At 43.5% G+C, this 21,259-nt stretch overlaps 1 protein-coding gene across 15 annotated transcripts in view; it reads left to right on the top strand.

Annotated features, from left to right (window-relative positions):
• The window catches only part of CACNA1A (calcium voltage-gated channel subunit alpha1 A), a 258,043-nt gene that overhangs the window by 219,018 nt on the left and 17,766 nt on the right, over positions 1–21,259 (top strand). For 13 of the 15 annotated variants that reach the window (XM_080996998.1, XM_080996997.1, XM_080996993.1 and 10 more), the window contains 7 exons: positions 9,026–9,131; positions 10,464–10,571; positions 10,833–10,933; positions 11,885–11,994; positions 12,857–12,995; positions 14,791–14,904; positions 20,846–20,881. In XM_080996998.1, coding sequence (XP_080853124.1) covers positions 9,026–9,131; positions 10,464–10,571; positions 10,833–10,933; positions 11,885–11,994; positions 12,857–12,995; positions 14,791–14,904; positions 20,846–20,881 — 714 coding nt within the window. The remainder of the gene's footprint in view (positions 1–9,025; positions 9,132–10,463; positions 10,572–10,832; positions 10,934–11,884; positions 11,995–12,856; positions 12,996–14,790; positions 14,905–20,845; positions 20,882–21,259) is intronic. The other 2 variants (XM_080997000.1, XM_080996988.1) reach the window with 2 other exon arrangements.

A 21,259-nucleotide genomic window follows, 5' to 3' on the forward strand; every position in this document is an offset into this window, starting at 1 on the left:
GTGTTATTCTTCTTTTGGAATGGTCATAATCTTACTCAGTGAGAAAACATGGATTTCTCAGCCAGTTTGACTATATCTTATGAGTTGAACATGCTTAATAGAAACAATATGTATAAATGAAAAATTACTATTAAAGCAGTAAGTCTGATGGAGAATATTGCATGCAGACTAAACTTGAAGAAATAACAATAATCACTCTGATGTTTTGATACTACTGTGACTACTACAGTAGTCTTGAGAAGGATGTGATTTTTTTGAGAAGCAGAGAGAGGTGTAATGGGCAAGAGGAGAAAGAGAATTCCATTCATTGGAGGAAGCAAATGAGAAGAATCAAAGACAAGACATAGCCGAGGCTATCTGTGACTTAAAACAAAATAAGATAATTGTCCAGAGCATTATGACATATAAAGAAGTTAAATAAGGATGGATAAGACTGTGAAGAGTGTTGCTGAGAAGTTAAAGCATCAACTGAGAGACAGGTGTAAATTTTGGTGAGGTTAAAATATAACACCTGCCTGAATTAGAAACAGGATATTTGAGAATGAAAGAGGACAGTAAAAAATAAAACTTGAGACAATGAAATTAGGAAGAATGACAAGTATATTATTTGTCAGATGAAGAAACAGAAGGTTTACAGGACAAGACAACAAATTCTGTATAGTGTTTTTTAAGTTGTCTCTGGGTGTTCCAACCAAAAAAAGCAAAAAGGCAGAAACAGAAAGATAAACTTGAATGTCGTTTGCATAAAGATGATCATTGAAATCAAACTGTTCTGTCAGAGATACAAAATTCCAAAGCCAGGTCTGCATATTGAACCAAATAAAAACTTTGTGAGCTGGACATTTCAACAAGGATCATTCCATCCTGATGAATCAAGGAAGACACCAAAATCAATGTGATCTTCTCATTCTTCTCAGCCTCCTAGTAAGTAGAACCATCTAGATCAAGAAATGTTAACCAAAATTTTATTAGATTTTATAAGCTGTGTCAAAAGTTATGACAATTGCAAAGTCACAAAAAATTATAATTACATTTAAAAACAATACGATCAAATACAGAATCAAGGACTAAAAATTATTGAGTTCATCTTACAATGAAGTGTTCACTTCAGCTATATATTCCGCTATGTTTCATGCACAAAAATCTGCCTGATCTTTGCAGGACAGGCAAAATCTGGATATGATGTCAGGCTCTCATCTGTCCAGTGACTTTAGGTTTGTCTTTAAAGTTCAGCTTCCTTAAAAGTGAGCCAAGCAGTTCATTCCTGCAGTTCATTCATCACATTATAATATAGCAGATAAAATAACTCTAAAGTTTCAGTGCAGTAGAGATGTGACCACACTATCTGCCTACAGGAAGTTGTAGAAATACTCTTCACACAAACCATTTGTCATTCATCCACACACACTGCCCAGGCTTGCGCCCCAGGGACGTCACTTCAATGCTGCTAATGCAGAGTTTGACTTCGCTCCTGGATATGCGATGCATTGACTTGCGAGACTGATGGATGCCAACATGGAGAATGCTCTCATCCTGCACAGATGCAGGGAGGATATGTTGTCTGTAAACACAAATATCTTCTTCCATAAGTTGGAGTGACTGCTGTGCCAATGACACATAGAATCCTGAACATCTTTGACATTATTAAAAAGCAAAAATTTGCTGAACATGATAAATATGCAGATCATAGATTTTAAGCTAATTAAGTTCATCCATTGTAACAGGAACAAAGATAATGCAGGTATGTACCTTTCACACTCATTTTTTCTGTCACTTTTCGAGTGGCAGAAGCCATTAGCATGTGATTTCCATGTAATTCAAGATTCACACCCACTTGTAGTATAAATTGTCTTGCTTTGTTAATTATGGGTGTGTGAATAGGCTCCATGAGAAGACCCTGATTTATAAACCAATGCCTCTGTGTAATCTCCAAAAGGATGCAAGTCTGCCAGCAACTCCATAAGGAATTGTATGTTGACTTTCGTTGAACCATGACTGTTTCTGCGATTTGGGCTAAAAGTGAATCTGAATTGCTGCAGGCATTGCTTTGTCACATTAATACTGGTTCTTCACAACTACCCCAGTTCTTAATGATTGGTTCAAAAACTGATGCTAATATTTTGACATGGAGGTTGCAAAAATGCTTTCTAGTTTGATTTTGTCTTATGTTGATCTCAGCACATCTGCGATGTGGGTCAGACAATTAAATCTTCACATGAAAGCTGTTGGAAAATGTATTTGCCAGTCACTTGTCAATTAGCTGGCTTAAACAAGTGAAGAATCTCCATGGTAGTTGCTCCGCAGGAAAATAAATTATCCAGTCACTGCTTTGCACCACCAGACTACTTTGCCAGCCTATATTTGAATAGAATATCAGGTTCTCAATCTTCCTACAGTTTGATTAAAAGGAAGAAGAGGCCAAATGGCCTGACAGGCTGCCTATTTATCTTGGCACTGAGCGCAGGGTCAAGTGCCTCCATTGGGCAGTTGTTCCCATGCCCAGGGGAACACCCACAAGGCCCTGCCACCATTGGTCAATTTGGCAGCAGAGAACAATCCGGCCTGCCATATGCTGGTTCACAAGAGCGTATTGGGGCCTGCCTGCAAAGCCGCCCATGCCAGAAGGGCAAACGGACTTTCTCTTCAATGCAAATTTCCATTATTATTTTTTGCTGTACTAACTGCCATTGATTATTGCTTTAGATTTGAAGAAATTAGAACATACACACTTCTTTTTATTCAAACAAAAACAAAAAACCCTGCCAAAACTTTTAAAGAAAGTTTGCACCTACAGGACCACTATAAGAAGGACTGCAACCTGATATTGTTACTGTTGAAATTCCAAATTCAGTTCCTCTATCATTGGTGGGAAACCAAGTGTTCTCTTTCTACTCATCTTTTTGTCACAGCTCTTGAGTTCTTGGATAATGAAAGGCACTCTCAGTATTGCCTCTCATCTCCTTTCGCTCAATTCCTGCAGCCAAAGAGGCAGAAGAGTTCATAGGCTGATAACACTGCATAACAATTTTTGACAAAAGTCATGCCTCTGAGATAAAAGTAGCCATTTCTTATAGATTTTGAGGTGCTGAATACGAATATGACAATGAAAACGCAAAATCGGCTACAGTTTCTTAGAGATCTGCAATCATTTGTTATAATTTGAGTATGACTATATGCTACTAAAACAGTAGCTGTTTGAGAAACATGAGTTATTTGGCTTGAATACTATCTAACTGAAGAAGCAATACATTGGATAGTGGATATGGAAGTTATGGAAAGAGGGCAGGTGAAAGGTAAAAAAAATGTGCTTGAAAAAACCCAACCACCAGTTAACAACTAGAAGATTTGAAAGGCTACAAAGAAAATGTTGTCCTGCCCTGTCAGGCACATACACATTAATAGTCAGCCCAGTGTTGAATATATATCTATGAACAATCTGGATTTCATCTGCTTACCTGAAGCCCAGTATTGTTTGCTCACTTACTTTGATTGGAAGTGGCTTTTTGAGGTCTTAGGCAGAAGTTTTCCCCCATCATCTGCTTCCTCATCCTTTTAACTGCATATGCATGTGAATGAATTTGGGACATTCTATGTACAAAGCATATACTCCACCACTGACCTATATCCTGTCTCCTGGAACAGTCGAAAGCTAAAGCCTGTGAGTACCAACAAACTATACTGTATTGCCATACTTGCTAAGGTGCTGGTACAGATGGGAGGCCCTCCACACAAATTAAATATGCTGTGACAGTCATAGTAACTGCCGTTTGCTGCACACAAATGTCAAAAAGGAGCATTGCAGGGAGTTTAACTAGATTACCCTTTGGGTCCCTTCCAACTCTACAATTCTATAAGAATATGCAAAGTTGCAGTAAATCAAGTCTATCTAGCCTATCTATCTAATGCCTTTCCCAGCTTTTGTTTCCTGAGACCCTTCAACCAGAGATGCCAGAAATTGAATCCAAGACCTTCAAACAATTTGTTGTACTACTAAGCTAAGCCCTTTTTCCCACCTAGAGGGAAAGTCATCCTTGGTATCTAACTACTTTCATGCCTCAGTTAATTGTGACAACACCAGGATAAGAAAAACAACAACTCAACTAAGTACATGCTGGTCAGAGAAGAATAAAATTCCTTAGGAGGAATTTGAAGAGACTTGGTGGTATTGCAGTTAGGGTGCAGGCTGCATTCGCAGAATACCTCTTGCATTTTGCTATTCTTCAGACAGGAGGCACAAGTGACCATGTTTTGAAAAAGCCACCACTATGCTAACTTCTCAATGAAATATTGAAATCTAGTCCTAAGTTGTGGAGAGTCACAGGAAGATATGGAACCATTGTGAGTCCACACTGCAGTCCATGCCTCCTGTCATGGAATGATCTGCAACGATCATGTTATGGCTGGAGAAGAGCAGCACACTGATGAATCGTTTCTGAATGGGGGCAAAAATCGAATTAGCCTTGATGCAGATGGAGTTGTTAAAAGTGGTTATTGGCAGTATTAGGCTCATCATGTAAGGCCAAGCAATTAGGTAGGGCGGGGTAAAAAATCTAGTACCCTCCAGATGTTTTTGGACTATGGTTCCCATCATCCCTGACTATTAGCAATGCTGCCTTGGGGAGTTGTAGCCCAAAAACATCTGGAGGGTACTACATTGACTAGCTTTGGTGTAGGAAAGCTTTGTTTGTACCATGTTGACTTTTTACATAAGGAAATGCACATAGCTACCTGTGCCTTAGACCCTGGTGAGGCATCTGGTTTCAAAGGAGACTGTATGCAGGGGCTTGCATTGGGTGTCAGGAATCCCAGGTTAGCATAGACTTGGTGAAAGGAGGATGAAGAGATGGGAGAAGGAATGTGGTGTGTGGAGCTCAAGGTAAATGAACTTTAGGCTAGAGGCCTTGGTGTCAAGACTCATAGGCCTCATTCCTAGCTGTGCCTTTTCCATATCTGTGCTTTACATCCCAGCTTTACAAAACCCTTTTGAGTAAAAATATTGTTTTCAGTGCAATACACTATAATAATCTCTCTCCTCTGTAATGGCCCACTCCTCTGTAAATCTTCCATGTCCTTCCCATTCGCTACCATTGTCCATACATCCCTTGGTTCATTCAACCATGACATCAGCTGTCCAGAAAACCAGAGAGAGATAAATTTGTTCTGCAGTTCCCTTACATATTTGTGGGGAAGAGAATTGGGATTTCTGACTGCCCTATCTGCCCTGGTAAATAATTGCTGCCTGTATCCATCTACCCCCACCATTATCCCTTATTCACTGTTGCTGTCCCTAATCATACAGAGATCCCAGGGTTTATTCTGCATGAGACAGCAATCCAAGGGACCCAATTCTCCGACAGAATTGGCATTTTCATAATCATTAGCCTACATACACTATGGCTAACATGATTTGGCTCTTTCATCTCCCTTACTGTTGCAATCCATGCTTGCTCCAGTGCATGGAAAAGCTAGGGTGCTGTCCCCAAATAAGCACACTGTGAATTCTGTGCCATTGAAACACACACACATGCACACATACAGAAATTCAAATTCAGTAAGCAGAAACTACAAGCTATAAGTGATTTTTTTTATGAACAATACAAATCTGTATGAATATTTCTATAACATTATGTTTTTGTTTTGATTGGCATTGAGATATTTTGGGTCACTACAAGAAATGCTTCAGGGAATTGAATGCAGCAAAACAATAGGGGGAAAGTGGGTATAGAATGACTCTGGAAGAAGGGCATGTGGCATGGGAGTGGGGAGGAGGGAAGCCACAAGCAACTGCTACACTCAGGCCTAATATCACAGTTTGTGATATAATAATAGCTGCAGTGTGGTAACATTTGAAGGAAGACAATTCTGTGGGTGGAAGCAGCAAGGTAGTTTACAAACCCATAACAGTTCTGCAGGTCCTGGGACAGGTCACTGCTCCTATGGGAGGTAACTATGCTGCTGGCCCCAGCCACATGAATCCATTGTTACTAGAGGTCAGCCATGCTGTAGCAGTTCCTATGCCATTCATAAAAGCAAGGTAACACTCGGGGTTTACCCACAGTTATATTTCCTCTACTTCTTCCAGGCACAGTCTGCGCTTTAAAACACCGCATTCAAGTGCTCTCTCTTTTTTTGCCCCATCACATTCCTTGCAAAAACCCACTCTTTAAAGCTCAATCAGAGCAAACAGCAATCTGCTGGGAAACCCAAATTGATGCTTGCTCCGATTGGGTTCTGAAGAGCAGGTTTTCACAGGGAAAGCTTCGGGGGGGCGGAGATCCAACAACTCTTGGACGTGGAGCTTTTGAGTGCAAACCTGTGTCTGGAAAGAGCAGGAGAAAAGGTAGCTGTGGATAAGCCCCCAGTCTTGTAGACTGCCAGAATCCTGGGGTATCCACTGAGGGTTTATCCACACTTTCTCTTGTCCCACTGCTTTCCTCCAAGGAAAACTGCTCTTTAGGGCTCAAGTTATCTCTTACTTGGACTACTGCAATGTGCTCTATGTGGGGCTACCTTTGAAGGTGACCCAGAAACTACAACTAATCCAGAATGCGGCAGCTAGACTGGTGACTGGGAGCGGCCGCTGAGACTACATAACACCGGTCTTGAAAGACCTACATTGGCTCCCAGTACGTTTCCGAGCACATTTCAAAGTGTTGGTGCTGACCTTTAAAGCCCTAAACGGCCTCGGTCCAGTATACCTGAAGGAGCGTCTCCACCCCCATCGTTCTGCCCGGACACTGAGGTCCAGCACCGAGGGCCTTCTAGCGGTTCCCTCACTGCAAGAAGCCAAGTTACAGGGAACCAGACAGAGGGCCTTCTCGGTAGTGGCACCCGCCCTGTGGAATGTCCTTCCACCAGATGTCAAAGAGAAAAACAACTACCAGACATCTGAAGGCAGCCCTGTTTAGGGAAGCTTTTAATGTTTAATAGACTATTGTATTTTAATATTTTGTTGGAAGCTGCCCAGATGGGCGGGGTATAAATAATAAATTATTATGATTTTATTATAATCAGAGGAAATAACAATTCAGGTTCCCCCCAAATTGCCATTTGTTCCAATCTATCACTAAAGAGCATGTTTTCTCTTGGAAAGGAACAGGGCAAGGGAAAACTTCTTGGACCCATGCTTTCTAGGCACGGCACAAGTGGAAAAGTCGACAAGCCCTGAGTGAGGCAGTCACCAAGAGGTGTGGTATTGAGTTCTGGTTGCAAAGCAAAAATATAATTTCTACAACTACTGTTAAACTTTTGGTCAACTGCCAAAAAGTCCAGAGAGTCCATCCCCAGTCCTCTGTGAATTCTGAATGCAATGCAAAAGGAAGGTCTAAGGGATGAGAAGGAAAATAAGGTTGCTTCATCTTGTTTTATGAGGTGCCTCACCTTTGGGATCCACAACAGATCCTGCATATGGCCCAAAAGAAAGGCTTGACTCTGCAAGATCTTCTGACAGGTTGAATTAAGTTATGTGACAGAAATGGATTTGATGCACAGGCCATGTACCTTGTTCATGGACAGCTCAGGAACACAAGGTAATGTGAGGGCACAGGCAGCATTCTTACCAAATTGCCAAAGAGGAGGAAATTCTGAGTACCCAAGTACGAAGCACTGAGGAAGATCTGTTCAGTCTAATGCAGGCTGCTCTCCCAAGATTTACAGGTTTTCTGGACATCAGATTCCTGAGGGATCTTCCTACTTAATGTGTCATCATCATTATCATCACCATCATTCTATATGTGTGTCTCCCTCTTTCTTTCTCCTCTTCCTTCAGAGTTTTTGATCTCATCTGTCATTCTGTGCACCTCTGTTCAGTGACATCCACTTAATGAACCCCAAGGACCCTGACCGTCTAACCCCCATTTCCATTGGTCCTATCTCAGCTAATGCACTAGCTGGTCAAGCCCCACCCTGAGCATCTTGTGTGATCTCCAGCCCACAGCCTTGGCTCAGGAATGGCACATGGCCCATAGTCTGTCAATTTCATTTCTTTCTTTTCTACCTTAAGGATGCACCCATTTTTTGCACCAAGAGCCCACAATCCGGATCTCTCCCTTAGAGCAATCTATACCAGAGCTATGAATGAGTCTCAACGTGTTCTCTGTGCATGCTTTTGCACTGTGCTGCATGCTGCATGCTCTTTTTGCATGCTCTAGTCTTGCGCATTTGATGAAACCTGTTCTGTTGAATGTGTGTGTGCATTCTCCTTGGACCCCATCCCTTTACCACTGCTGTCTACTGCTGTCTTGGATAGTTGGGATTTTATTTGGGTTTTTCCTTTGTTTTACACTTTTTTACTTTTATATAGACAATGAACTCTTTGGGGAGAACTCTGTGTAAGTTTGGAAGAGGACCTTAAAAGGGATACATTCTGGAGAGGAGAGATTACATCATGAGAGACTTAGTTGGACAGGACACATGGGACTCATCTACAGCTAGGGGATGAGAGTAGCTCTAGTGACCCAAGCTAGGAGACTAGAATATTCCTATTTCTGAAAACTGATTGGGATACAGTGGGCTAGAACAGAAGCCAGGAAACTGCCTCCAAGTCTAATACAGACAACATAAGGGTCTCCTTGCAGAGGTCTTCAGACTACAGTCATCTCTGGCTAAAGTCATTGGCAAAAACCCAGTAGATAGTCTTGCAGAATGTTTAAGGTAAATCTCAGTGGGATGAATTTCTAAGCAACACGTTTAGGAGTGCAACCAGGTCCATACAGTTATTATGTGGAGGGTTTTCCAGGCCCATCTTCTAGTAGCTGATGTGGAATCCACATACCAGTATCTGAAAGCAGTTGGGTGAAAGCAAAATAAGGTGTGATAAGAGCAGAGTATCCAGATATTAACATATTGCAACTGGGCTCTGGTCCTCATGATACTGGGTGGGAAGTGAAGTTAAAACATGAGTAGGAGGATTCGATGCAAATTATTGAACTCAGAGTTCTCCCCAGAGCTCATATACTCCTCTGTGCATGATAACCTGGGTGGTGGGGAGTTGTGAGATGACACCTTTCTGCTTGGGTTTCTGCAGAGACTACTACGTATGGACCTGCCTGTGGCAGACGACAATACAGTCCATTTCAATTCTACCCTCATGGCGTTGATCCGGACTGCACTTGACATCAAGATTGCCAAAGGTAAGTGACAGCAAGAGAGAACAGTTTCTTTCCTAACAGATTAGAGAATTCTGGGAAATTAAATTAAATATTGGAAAGCAAAGCCTGGGAAAAGTTTTCAATTAGCAATAATTTTGCCTCAGATTAACCTCATTAGCTACACTACTACCATTGCACAATTATAGTACCTGCTAGTTCTTTTATATAGATGGTACATTGCACATAAATATGAATGCAAATGCCTATAGGAGAAACAAGGCTCCCTGGACCAGATATTCCCCAGGGAGGAGGAGTAAGGGGTAGGCATTTTGCCTCTTAAATTGGTCAAACATCCCAGTACCAGCCTATGCATGAAGAAAGCAGTTATGTTAAAGACCCATCAGAAGAGTGATACTGCCTTTAAAACCAAGGAACATTTCACTGTACAGTTTTACGCAGGATGAAATGTCATTATTAAAAGCTCCAAGGCCCCTTTTCTGACTCACTTGGGTTGGATATCTTTCTGGTTATTTTGCCATAGTAGTTTGTCTCCTTGCCCCCCACAGGTGAGGTCAGGGAGCACAGAAACATCCCATGGAGCAGAATGCCCCAGGGTGCATTCCACATCTCTCAGGAAGACTTCTCCCAAAGTGTAGATAAGGGTTGCAGAACCTGTGGCCTTCCAGATGCTGCTGGACTCTGACTCCACTTCAGCCAATATGACCAATGGTCAGGGATGATGGGAGTTGTAGTCCAGCAACATATGGAGGGCCACAGGTTCCCCATCTCTGACCTACATGCAAGGAGTCATCTTACTGAGTGGTATGGAATGCACCCTGACCAAAATAAAAAAATAATGATGTAGAATATTCTGATATAGAACTTTAGAATGTTAAGGAGAAAACTGTTCTAGAATCCTCTCTGACTTGCCAGCTTTCTGTGTCCCAGGAAATGTTGAGGGCAGCAATGGTCAAACATACCAACTAACACCTACAATGTGAAGTGTGACTGATTCAACTCTGACGTAGAGTGGCTGTAACAGCAACGGGGCACATCCATACCATACATTTAAAGCACATCCAATGCACATTTAAAGCACATGACTTCCTCCAAAGAATCCTGGGAACTGTAGTTTGTTAAGGCTGCTAGGAATCGTACCTCTGTAATTCTATATTCTGCATTGAATATACTTTAAATGTATGGCGTGGATCTGCCCTAATATTTCTTTTCAATTTTGGTTTCAATATTGACCAGAGAATTAACAGAATCCAAAAGAAACAGATTAAATATTCTAATACTTCTGGGGGGAGAGGGTGGAGATCAGGTGCCCAGTTGTTTATTTGTTGTGTCTCATCCCTGGCTTACATCTTCTAGGGGGCGCTGACAAACAGCAAATGGATGCTGAGCTGAGGAAGGAAATGATGGCAATCTGGCCCAACCTCTCCCAGAAAACTCTGGATCTCCTGGTCACCCCTCATAAATGTAAGAGTTGTCGTTATTGTCCCTGCCTGTGACATTCATTCTGTCCACATTCATTCATGTCTACCTGAGCTGCAACTACAAAACCCATGAAGGAATTAACAATTTTACATGTGCACACACACACAGACTTACAGTGATGGCACCCCACCAGCCAAGAAATCTCAGCCCAAACTGAAGGGCAGAGTTCACCTTTAGACAAACCTAAGGGAAGAATAAGCTGAAACAATTTGTTGTTTTCTTTCTGCTTTCTTCATCCTACAGCTACCGATCTGACAGTGGGCAAAATCTATGCAGCCATGATGATCATGGAATATTACCGCCAAAGTAAGGCCAAGAAGTTGCAGGCCATACAGGAGGAGCAGGTATGTGGCAACCATAAAACATGGTTTGAGAAAAGATCCCTCAGTATCCAGTTTTCTTTTTTCTTCTTCTTTTTTTTTTTTTTTGCCAATTCTGGCCATGAATCCCTGAACAGTGGTACCTTGGGTTACATACGCTTCATGTTACAGACGCTTCAGGTTACAGACTCTGCTAACCCAGAAATAGTACCTCAGGTTAAGAACTTTGCTTCAGGATGAGAACAGAAATCACACGGCGGCGTGGCAGCAGTGGGAGGCCCCATTAGCTAAAGTGGTACCTCAGGTTAAGAACAGTTTCAGGTTAAGAACGGACCTCCAGAACGAATTAAGTTCTTATCCCGAGGTACCACTGTATTTTAAGGGGGGACGAGGGATATATGATACTGTATTTGTGCAGTTGTGTGTGTGCAGTCATGCAGATGTACATGTGCCAAATAATTTTGATGCAATATGCATCAAAGGCAGGGTTGGAGGAGAATCTTGATGCCTTCTTGAATTGTGAAGGAACTGGAGCTAAGTAAAATCAAGGGGAAAAACTCCCTGGCAAGGAGGAAATGCTCAAACCTCAGTGCCAGTTCTTAAGTACAAGTTCTTATAATGCCCACTTCAAGGCAAGGAAGAGCCAATGGTTGCTAGACTCTCAGCTGCATCAGTGGAGTGGCCCTAGAACTCCTCTCTCCCCACCTACCCTGCTTCAGCCTGATGAAATGACTGCTGCCAATTGACAGTGATAGAGGGAAGAGCGTGGCTTCTCAGTAAAGCCAATAGGCAATGTATCAGTCTGTGAGCAAGGTTTCACTCACAGTTCAAAGCATGCAGGGATTGTCTTGTCACTGACAGCTTTTCAAATGGTCTGAACTTTTACTCGAGGAAAAGAAGCTATTTAATAGCTGCATGTATTTTCCAACAGATATCTAAATACCAACTTGTGCATCATTCTGTGCTTTCCTGTAGAATCGGACACCACTTATGTTCCAGCGCATGGATCTAGCATCCCCATCCCAGGAAGGTGGCCCAGGACAGAATGCTCTCCCTTCCTCACAACTGGATCAAGGGGATGGAACGTGAGTCTTAATCAGTATAGCTTTCAGACCTGCTATATTCGAAAAGACATCTCAGAAACAGAATGTGCAGAATCAGACACCTTGTAGAACATGGGTAGGCAAACTAAGGCCCAGGGGCCGGATCCAGCCCAATCACCTTCTAAATCCGGCCTGCAGATGGTCTGGGAATCAGCGTGTTTTTACATGAGTAGAATGTGTCCTTTTATTAAAAATGCATCTCTGGATTATTTGTGGGGCCTGCCTGGTGTTTTCACATGTGTAGAGTGTGTGCTTTTATTTAAAATGCATCTCTGGGTTATTTGCGGGGAATAGGAATTTGTTCACCCCCCCCCCCCAAAAAATGGTCCGGCCCTCCACAAGGTCTGAGGGACAGTGGACTAGCCCCCTGCTGAAAAAGTTTGCTGACCCCTGTTGTAGAACCATCATCATAGATTACTAGATTACCCACACAGTGATTACCACATCAATAGATATAACTGGAGTCTTCAGCCCAGAAACACTACAGTGTATTTTTATAGATATTTTCTGCTTTAGATGTTTGTATACAAGCCTTTACTAAATATTCTCAAGGGAGTTTGTCTCTGGTTTTCAGTATGTCAACTTGAGTGGGGGGTTTTCCTGATTTGGTTCTGTACATGATTGATCCCTGCTGTATGCTTTCCAGGTACTGTATAAGAGTTCCTGAAACTACCAGATTCTGGCTGTGTTTACTTAGCTGGGAAACTCTAGGGTTATGAATAGCAGGGAACCTGACAAGGCAGCTATTGTAGCTAGTTCCACAACCCTAATGATTCTGTGTCGTCAGACTCTGTTTGTGACTGTGCAGCAACTTGTTATAGTCTGACTATTCTTTCTGCTCCAGGACCATGCAGGAAGGAGGAATCAAAGAAAGTGAATCCTGGGTCACACAACGAGCGCAAGAAATGTTCCAGAAGACAGGAACCTGGAGCCCAGAGCCGGGGCGCCCGGAAGAGATACCCAATAGCCGGACCAATTCCCAGGTGGTTTGTGTGCCAGCTAGGTGCTTGGACTGGCACTTGCCTATCTCTCAATCTTTCTCTCTTCTCTGACCAGTTTGTCCTCTGGAAATCTTTTTAAAATCTGTTATAAAATGCAATCTTTCACTAGAATCAGACATCATGTTTTGAAAATTCCAGAATCATAGGAAAGTTGCTCAGGAAGGTCCAGTTCAGAGGAGCAAATAGTTGAGATGTGGGTCAGGCCAATATGGGTTGAGCTTCAGCTGAAGAGGAAGGAATCGTGTGACACTTGGATCTCATGACAGCCCACATTTACAGCACCCTGTGCAACCTACTCTATGAAATTTTGGTAGCATGACAAAAGGGAGATGAGTTGCAAATTGTACTTGTGGTGAATCGGCTGCAAAATCTTTTTGCCATAAACTGAACTCAGCCTGTGCTTGCTCATATTGCCTTCTTGCCATGCTAATTTGATCATATGAATTCACCTTACCTTAAACAAAGGGGGAGGGGACTCCAAAGGTGAAGCAAAACCTCACCACCACCTAGATTGTAGGGGCTCCACGTGAGTTAAATGGAGAAGTATGAATGTTGATGCTCAGTGTTCATATGGCTGTTCTCAAAATATTTGTCTTAAAGATAAAATTGCAGTTATGCTCTGTATCATGAACACAGTGTCATTTGAGAGGAAAATCCATTCTGGCACATTACATGTCATTTTCAGTCACAATCTACTGATTTCTTTCCACAGTCATAAGTCTACTACCTTATTGGTACATATGTTCCTCCGTAGTGTGCATTTGGCTCTCAGCCTATGAACTGGGAGAATAGGAGTGATTTCTCCAAGAATACTAGCAACGCCCTCTTTCCTTGCATGATTTTATATGTGGCAGCCTTAGGAGAAAGCGCCTTAGGAGAATTCACCCCTGCCTCTTGCTGTGTCCTGCAGGCTCCAAAGACTTTGCACAGCATATTTGAACCATTTGTATATCAATGGAGGCTGCTCCATTAAGGCAAATGGGATGCTGCACCACCAATGTCTATCTGCCCTCAGCCAGCCTCCATCTGCCTGCCTTCCTCCTTACAACCAGTCCAGAGAATGGCACTGGCTGTCAGTTTCTTCCTCTCAGTGTTGCCTTTGCAGTACTCAAAGTACCAGGAAGAAGGTTGAGGGGAAAAACAGAATTAGTTTGTTCTGGCTCCAGTTGCATTTGGTTTCTTCTCCAGTCCACACCAGTCACCACTTGTATGTGGGGTTCCACAGGACACAGCAGCAGTACAACAGCCTGCAGATCCAGAATCTAAAATGCTCATTGCCTGTGACTTGTATTCCTGGATTTGGGTAGGAAATATATTTATGAGAGCTAGAGACAGGGAGGTCAAATCATGTTTAGCAGAAGAATACTTAATGACTAGAGGTTGCCAGCAGCATGAGGCCAGAATAAGTAGATTCTATGTTTGAAGTCCATTGAGCCCTTTAATCTTTGGTCAGTTGTTCCACATCTGTCCCTCCCAGCTCCCCCAAATCTGGCATCCCATGTGTCGTGACCCCATTGCTTCAGACATGGTATAAAAATGTATCTTTTTGCCCAGGCTTTCTATGACCCATAAGATTGCCCCCTTTTTTTACTTGTATGAATTCTCTAAATTCCTGTTTCTCCTTGGTACTGTTTTACTTGTTTTATGTTGTATTTCTATTTTAATTATGTTGTTTACAGTTTTTTATGTTGTGCACTTCTTAGAGGCTTTTCAAATACTAAGAGGTTTATAAATGTTTTAAATAAATCAATAAATTCATCTGCTTTGCCTAATCCAGTCTGTAGAGATGCGGGAGATGGCAAGGGAGGGCTACTCAGACAGTGACCAGTACCTGCCCATGGAAGGTCATGGACGTGCTGCCTCCATGCCACGACTGCCTGCTGAAAACCAGGTGAGGGTTTTTTTATCCAGCCCATTTTGAACTTGAGGGCTGTGATGACCTCCCCTTCCTTGCACTCTCTTTTGCTCATAGGGGTAGCAGTGATCCTCATTGTCACCTGCACATCAAGGAGGTAGCAATGTTGGGCTTAGTGCTACTCGGTACTGGTGCAAACTGAAAGAATCCTTGAGTCTTCCTGTTACACATCTGTTTATTTAGGGTGTGTATATCACTCTAAGGAACAGCATGCTCCTTCTAGGAATCGTTTCAGCTTAGTAACATGTGCTGAAGGCTTTGCTTTCACACAGGAAATGAAAGCCCTGGGCAAGATGAAGGTTCCACAAAGGGGCACCTGAACAAAGAATATTACGTATTCTGCAGGGGAGATGCAGGTCAATGGCATGTGTGCATTTTCCCATTATGTGTAGTTTAGGTCTAAATGGCATACTGAATCCACTCCCCCTCAAGAAAGGGCTAGACTTTATAATACTACCTTTCCTGCATCCTCTTTATCCTGCAGATTCTCCCCACCCACTTCATGTTAAACCCTTTAAATTCATGGAAGATGCTCATGGGATGATACTTCCTAGCAATACATCACAGAATAATGTCTTACATACAAGACAGCAGGTGCCTGTCATCACAATTTATTGGTCCAAATATTAGGGGAAAGCTATCAGGCTTTCTCATTAAAGGCAGCATTCTGCTGTAGAAGTCATCCCTTATATTTCCAATGCTACCACTGCCTTCTCCTGCAGTGATTCCAATGTAATGGGTCCACTCCAAGTCCCTTTAGGCAGCGAATTCCCTCAATACTTTTACAACCTTCTGATCTTTAGCATCTAGTTAGTAGACTACCAAGTAATCCAGACAGCTCAGTTAAACAGCTGGGTAGCAGCAAGACTGAAGTGGATATTTTCTTCCAGCCTAGTGGCAGTCAGAATCACATGATGAAAACGAAGTCAGAGCAGATGTGTGTAGGCTGTTTTGCCTCCTCACTGCCACCAGTCCAACTAAGATCATGGAGTTTCACCATGGCGCATTTATGCCCTGCGGGCATTGAGTGCCTGCTACACATTTCTTTCAATTTGCATCAGTAGCAGGTGCACAACAGTAGCAGCATTTGCTGCAATGCACGTGTCAGCTCTCTATTAGCAGATCCAGACCGCTGTGTCTAAGGATGGAGATGTTAAAGAGGAGAATGAGACATTGCCCTTAAGAAGCATAAAAATATTGGCATGTGAATGTAGTAAAGCAACAAATCCTTCCAGAGAAGGGAAATTGCACCTCTTTGTCAAGGAAGGTGAGAAGGAGGGTCCTCTGAGTAAGTAACATATGCCATGAATCCCAGCCATGGGAAGAGCACCCTATCAGACAGGAATGTGGAACTCTGGGCCTCTAGATGTTGTTAGATTTCAGCTCCCATTAGCCCATAAGCCAGTGGTCAAGGATGATGGGAGTTGTAGTCCCAAGGCCTTCTGGAGAGCCGCAGCTTCCCTATTTCTGCTCTGAGACCTGGGATCTGGGAATCAGGTTTCTGATCTTGTCTTTGCACTTCTGCTTTCCCACTGGGTTTTCACAGGGGCAATCACCTCTTGTTGTCTTAAGTGGTCTTGTTTTGAAGGCATAATTTCTGCTAACTTGTTGCTTTGACCAGGCTGGAATTTTATTTTACTTCCTTGGCCCCTGGAGGGCTGTTTTGGTATGCTAGCCTTGTGCTCACTCTTCACTTCTCTGATGGGGAGTGGAGGAAAAGGCTAAATTAAACTGTGGCCTGTCACAGCACAGCTGCTGTCAAAGCAAAGCCCGCGTCCTTCTGCAGCTACCGTCCAGCTAGTAATGTACGCTTCCTGATCTGGCATGAAGCATGCTTTATAGTAGCAAACTTTACAGGGTTGTGAGATGCTATTCCAGCAGCCAGTGTTGTGCAAGGCGGAAGGTGGGGATGGGATAATGGGCTGGGGGTGAGTGCTCTTTGCTAAGCATGTGCCCAGCAGCAGTCGCTCTTAGCATGCTCCGCTGTGTAGCAGCATTTACTGCCGTACCAGCAGGCTAAGCATATTTGTGTCTCTGTGTATATGTGTGCAAGTGAGAGCTTGGGCATATTATGAGGTGAAGACCATGGACAAAATAAATACATTATCTGCTACAATTAGTTTATAACTGTGCCTCCCAATTCTACCAAGTAGGGTCTAAATCGTAACTTATAAGCATCTTAGCATACACAACTTGTTGAAAACATCAGCTATGGCAACCTAGCTACCAAACACAGACCTTCCCTTTAAGTCAGAGGTACATAAATCATGGTTGTCTCACACCAAAGCTCAGCATCCTGGATAGCTCCCTGGGCAAGCTGTCCTTCAACCTAGTAGGCCCACTGGTCTTGGAAAGGTCCCAGCAGCAGGCTGCTTGGCATCATCCACACTGCATTTTCAACAAAGGTTTCCCCCTTTGATTCAACAATAGGCTTTATTACTCTTAAGATAGTTGTTTTCAAACCTGTTCTGGAGACTCAGGTTCCTCAATGGGTTCCTCAGTGGAAGAATAGTAATGACAGACCTTATAGATGACTTGCCAGCCACTAGCAATCTTCCCTTGCAGTACAGAGCCTCAGGGGAATTCTAAGGAGCACATTTTCCTCATATGTGGGCTTTGTGAAGCAACCCAGCTGGTCTGACAAGTGCACTATGTGAACTAAATGTGCTCCCTAAAACTTTCAGCACAATTTTTTGCAATATACAGATGCTCCTTGTCAGAAAGGTCAATGTGATCAGGGTTCTCTGAAGGCGAAGAGCTTGAAACAATGGCTTTAAGGCATAGGCTGCCAACCTCTGACACAAGCAGTAGGAGTTTGTAGTACATGTCGATGGGAAATGGAGGACCTCTGGACCTAACAATGGCTTTGAATCACTGTGCTCCTACCTGGCTCTCTCATGCTGTGCTATTGTCTACTCCAGTAGACAGAAGCAAAACAGTTCCAAGACACTAGAACATTTTATTATGTACTGCAGAGTGAGGCTGAGTAGCACTGTATTATTCTTTACATTTGATTTGTGGTTGTACACTTGCAAAAAAAGATGTTGGCCACTGCTGCTTTAAAGCATCTTAGGCTTTTTATCGCTGCCGGATGCTTGCCTGCTATGCCTGTCTGCTGGAGTTGGACTGATAAGACCTTCTGTGCAGTCTTGATCCAACATCAGCACAGCTCCTAGAAGACGATCCAGTATGTAATAGAAAGTGTTGCTTTCAGCACAGCTGTGATGATGAGTTACAGTGCAGAAAAGGGGCATCTGTTTGCAGGGAAGGAGGTGAATGGCGTTGGTTCTCCTTTACTTTTTTGCATGAGCTTTGCATCTGGTAATCAAACCTCAAAACAACAGAGGGAGTTATGGCGGGATGAAGCTGCTAAATGCTGCACATCTACTGCCCAAAATAAGGACAGGATAGAACTTCCTAAAACCAGAGTAGGGAACTTGTGGCCCTCCAGATGCTGTTGGACTACATCATACCTAACAGTTGGTTATACTGGCTGGTATTGGTAGGAGTTGAAGTCCCCAAAACATCTGGAGGGCTGCAGGTTCTCTGTACCTGTCCTAGAGCCTTCCATCTCTGTACCTGGTTCCAGTTCTTCTAAGTGAGACTGTGTGTGGCCAATGGGAAGAGGTCAGAATGGAAGGCTCCCCACTCTGCCCTACTCCAATAAGCAATGCTGTCTCAGTTCACCAAGCCTATTGCAGCCGATCTGTATAAGTAGGAAACAAACCTCCCCCACTGCCATTTGTAGGCATATGACATATAGCCTTCTTTATCCCTACAGATTAGAAGAAGGCCATAACATTTTTAAACAAAGTAATGTAACACTTGGCGATAACTGCCACATTGCATGTAGTTTGCCTTCTCCAGTTTGGCAATTTCTGGCCCTGTCCTAGCACAGGCACTTACATACCTTTCTTGTCGCAGTGCTGTCATGATGCTGCTGTTCCTATAAACATTCTGCCAGCCCTTTTGTAGCACTGCCCTTTCCCTTGGTACTCTCACACATGCACCTTCCTACTGCCACTTTCCATTGCAAAACTTACTCTCAGCTCGTGTCCAGATGCCAGATTCCTGTGCTGTGGTCTTACTCTGTTGCTGTAGCACTCAACCATGAGTACAGGAAACGTTTTATAGGAGAAGCCATGTACCTTTTCCACCAGGTCATCCCTTTCCTGCACTTCCCTCCAGACTCCAGATGTGCATACTGCTGGGGTTGTGCTGACCCTCCTCCTGTCACTTAGCTCTGGGTTTCAGGGAAAGGAGAAGAAGACTGGAGCACTCTGCAGTCTTGGACTTGTCTTCCAATCTCCAAAGTTAGTTTCGTCTGGAAGCAGCCTGTTCAGTGTGACTCATCTCTCTCAGTAATACACTCTTATGGATGTCACACTGCAGAAAACATCCCCATGATAATCTTGTCCCTTGGCTGCCTAGGTGGACTCAGTGCTGGACTCTGCAAGAGAATTATTGTTGTTTGGGTCTTTTTGAGGAGGACCCGTAACAGTTCCCAATACCCAATCAGAAAACTCCTGATGCTTCCTCAGAAATCTTGGCCTGCGGTGATGAGAAGCGGCAACAGCCTTTAGATCAGAGATATGTGTAGGTTGTGATTGCTGGGCAAGAATACTAAGCTGGGGTGATTTGGTGGAAACTGATGCCTTTCTTATCAGTTAAGGAGGACTGATTTTGGAGAACCAAAGGTCTAAAATAAGGCATTCTGAAAAAGTCAGGTTAGTGGGACTGTTTTTAGAACCATAGCGCTGCAAGGGATGCAGCTACAGCATGTCTGCCAAAGGCCCAGCCAGCCTTTGCTTAAATACCTCCAGTGAATCAGAGCTCATCACTTTCCAATGCACCCTGTTCCACTGTCAAACAGCTCTGTGACCACCTATGATAAATCCCTTCCCTAATTCTCTCTCTCTCTCTCTCTCTCTCTCTCTCTCTCTCTCTCACCCTCACCCACACCCACATATACAGGTATAGTTAGTTGCCATCCAAGGTAAATGGTGATTCATAGCCTTTATACCAGTTTGAAACAATGCAAGAATCAAGACGCTGAATGTTTCCATTTCAGCAGTCACATTTCTGACCAGAAGCTATTTTGCTCAAGAGAGAACACCCATGGCAGCAGCACCTACCAACATCATTTACCAAATAAAAAAGGCAGTACAGCCGTTTGTATTCTATTCATTAGTCCCTTTCAGCATTACACTTTTCTCATTAGGCTTCAGAATTAGCATACAAAGAATCTCCCAAACTTTGCTTCCATCCAAAGAAATGGCAAGAAATTCATTTCTTGGAATTCCCAACATTGCAGGTATATCCAAGGTTACAGACCCCTATTTCTCCACTTATCAAATCCTGCTCAGGGCTTCCTCTGCAGTTTCCCCTTGCCTTACTCTGCCTCCTTTGGGCTGGGTTGGGCTGGCAAGGCCAAAGTCGCGAAGATGAGGGGGCCCAGCCAATCAGTGAGAGCAGCTCTGTGTGTAGGGGTGACTGTCCCCATTTGGGCCGTGCACAATGTTGCAGCTTTTAACAGTGGCTGAGGCTTGTTGCCGCATGTTTGGGGTTGGGGGGGGTGTGGCCTTGCTGTTGTCTCTGCTGTGCTGCTCAACTCATCCCTACTGAGAACTGTCTGTCCCTTCGTGGTGTCTATCTTTGTTTATCTTGGTTGTCAAGAGCAACCAAATATCAGAGAATATGAGCTTCCAGCACTGGGCTGGGCTGGGCTGGCCTTGTGCATAAATGACCAACATTAACCTGACTGTTCTCTCCTTACACTCCTCCCTTCAATCCTTTACTACATTCTGGTTCCTCCACCCTCCCCTTTGGTCCTATATTTCCCTTTGCCTTTATATTTATTTCCTTCTCTCTCTCTCTTTCCCGTTTCTGTGTGCACCGTCTTGTATGGCTGCGACAGTGGAGGAAGGCGCGACCGCGAGGGAATAATCTCAGTGTATGTACTGCAGCCTGGGCTCCTGGCTCTGCGCGCTCGCTGCCTCCAGTTCCCTTCCCCTGGGCTCCTCAGACTAGCAAGCTGCCAACTCCTATGTGTTTCTCTTCATGCACACCTCTTTCTCTCTCTTACTCTACTCCCAATTGCTTTTGCTGCATTCAAAGCTATGCAGGCAAAAAACTTTCTCTCCAGCCCATTCTGTCCTCATCTTGTCTTCATTAGGCTTTCTCTTCCTTTCATTCACTGTCCCTTTCTGCATACCTTCTTCCTGCTTTCACTCTCTCTGCTTCAAGCCATACACTTGATTTTCTGCTCCTGCCTCTGTTGTCTGCCATGTTAGTTTTAACGGGTGCTAAAATAATTCTTTAAGCACTCTAG

The sequence above is a fragment of the Podarcis pityusensis genome (genome assembly GCF_964106645.2).
Source record: "Podarcis pityusensis genome assembly, chromosome: 2".
NCBI classification, from domain to species: domain Eukaryota; kingdom Metazoa; phylum Chordata; class Lepidosauria; order Squamata; family Lacertidae; genus Podarcis; species Podarcis pityusensis.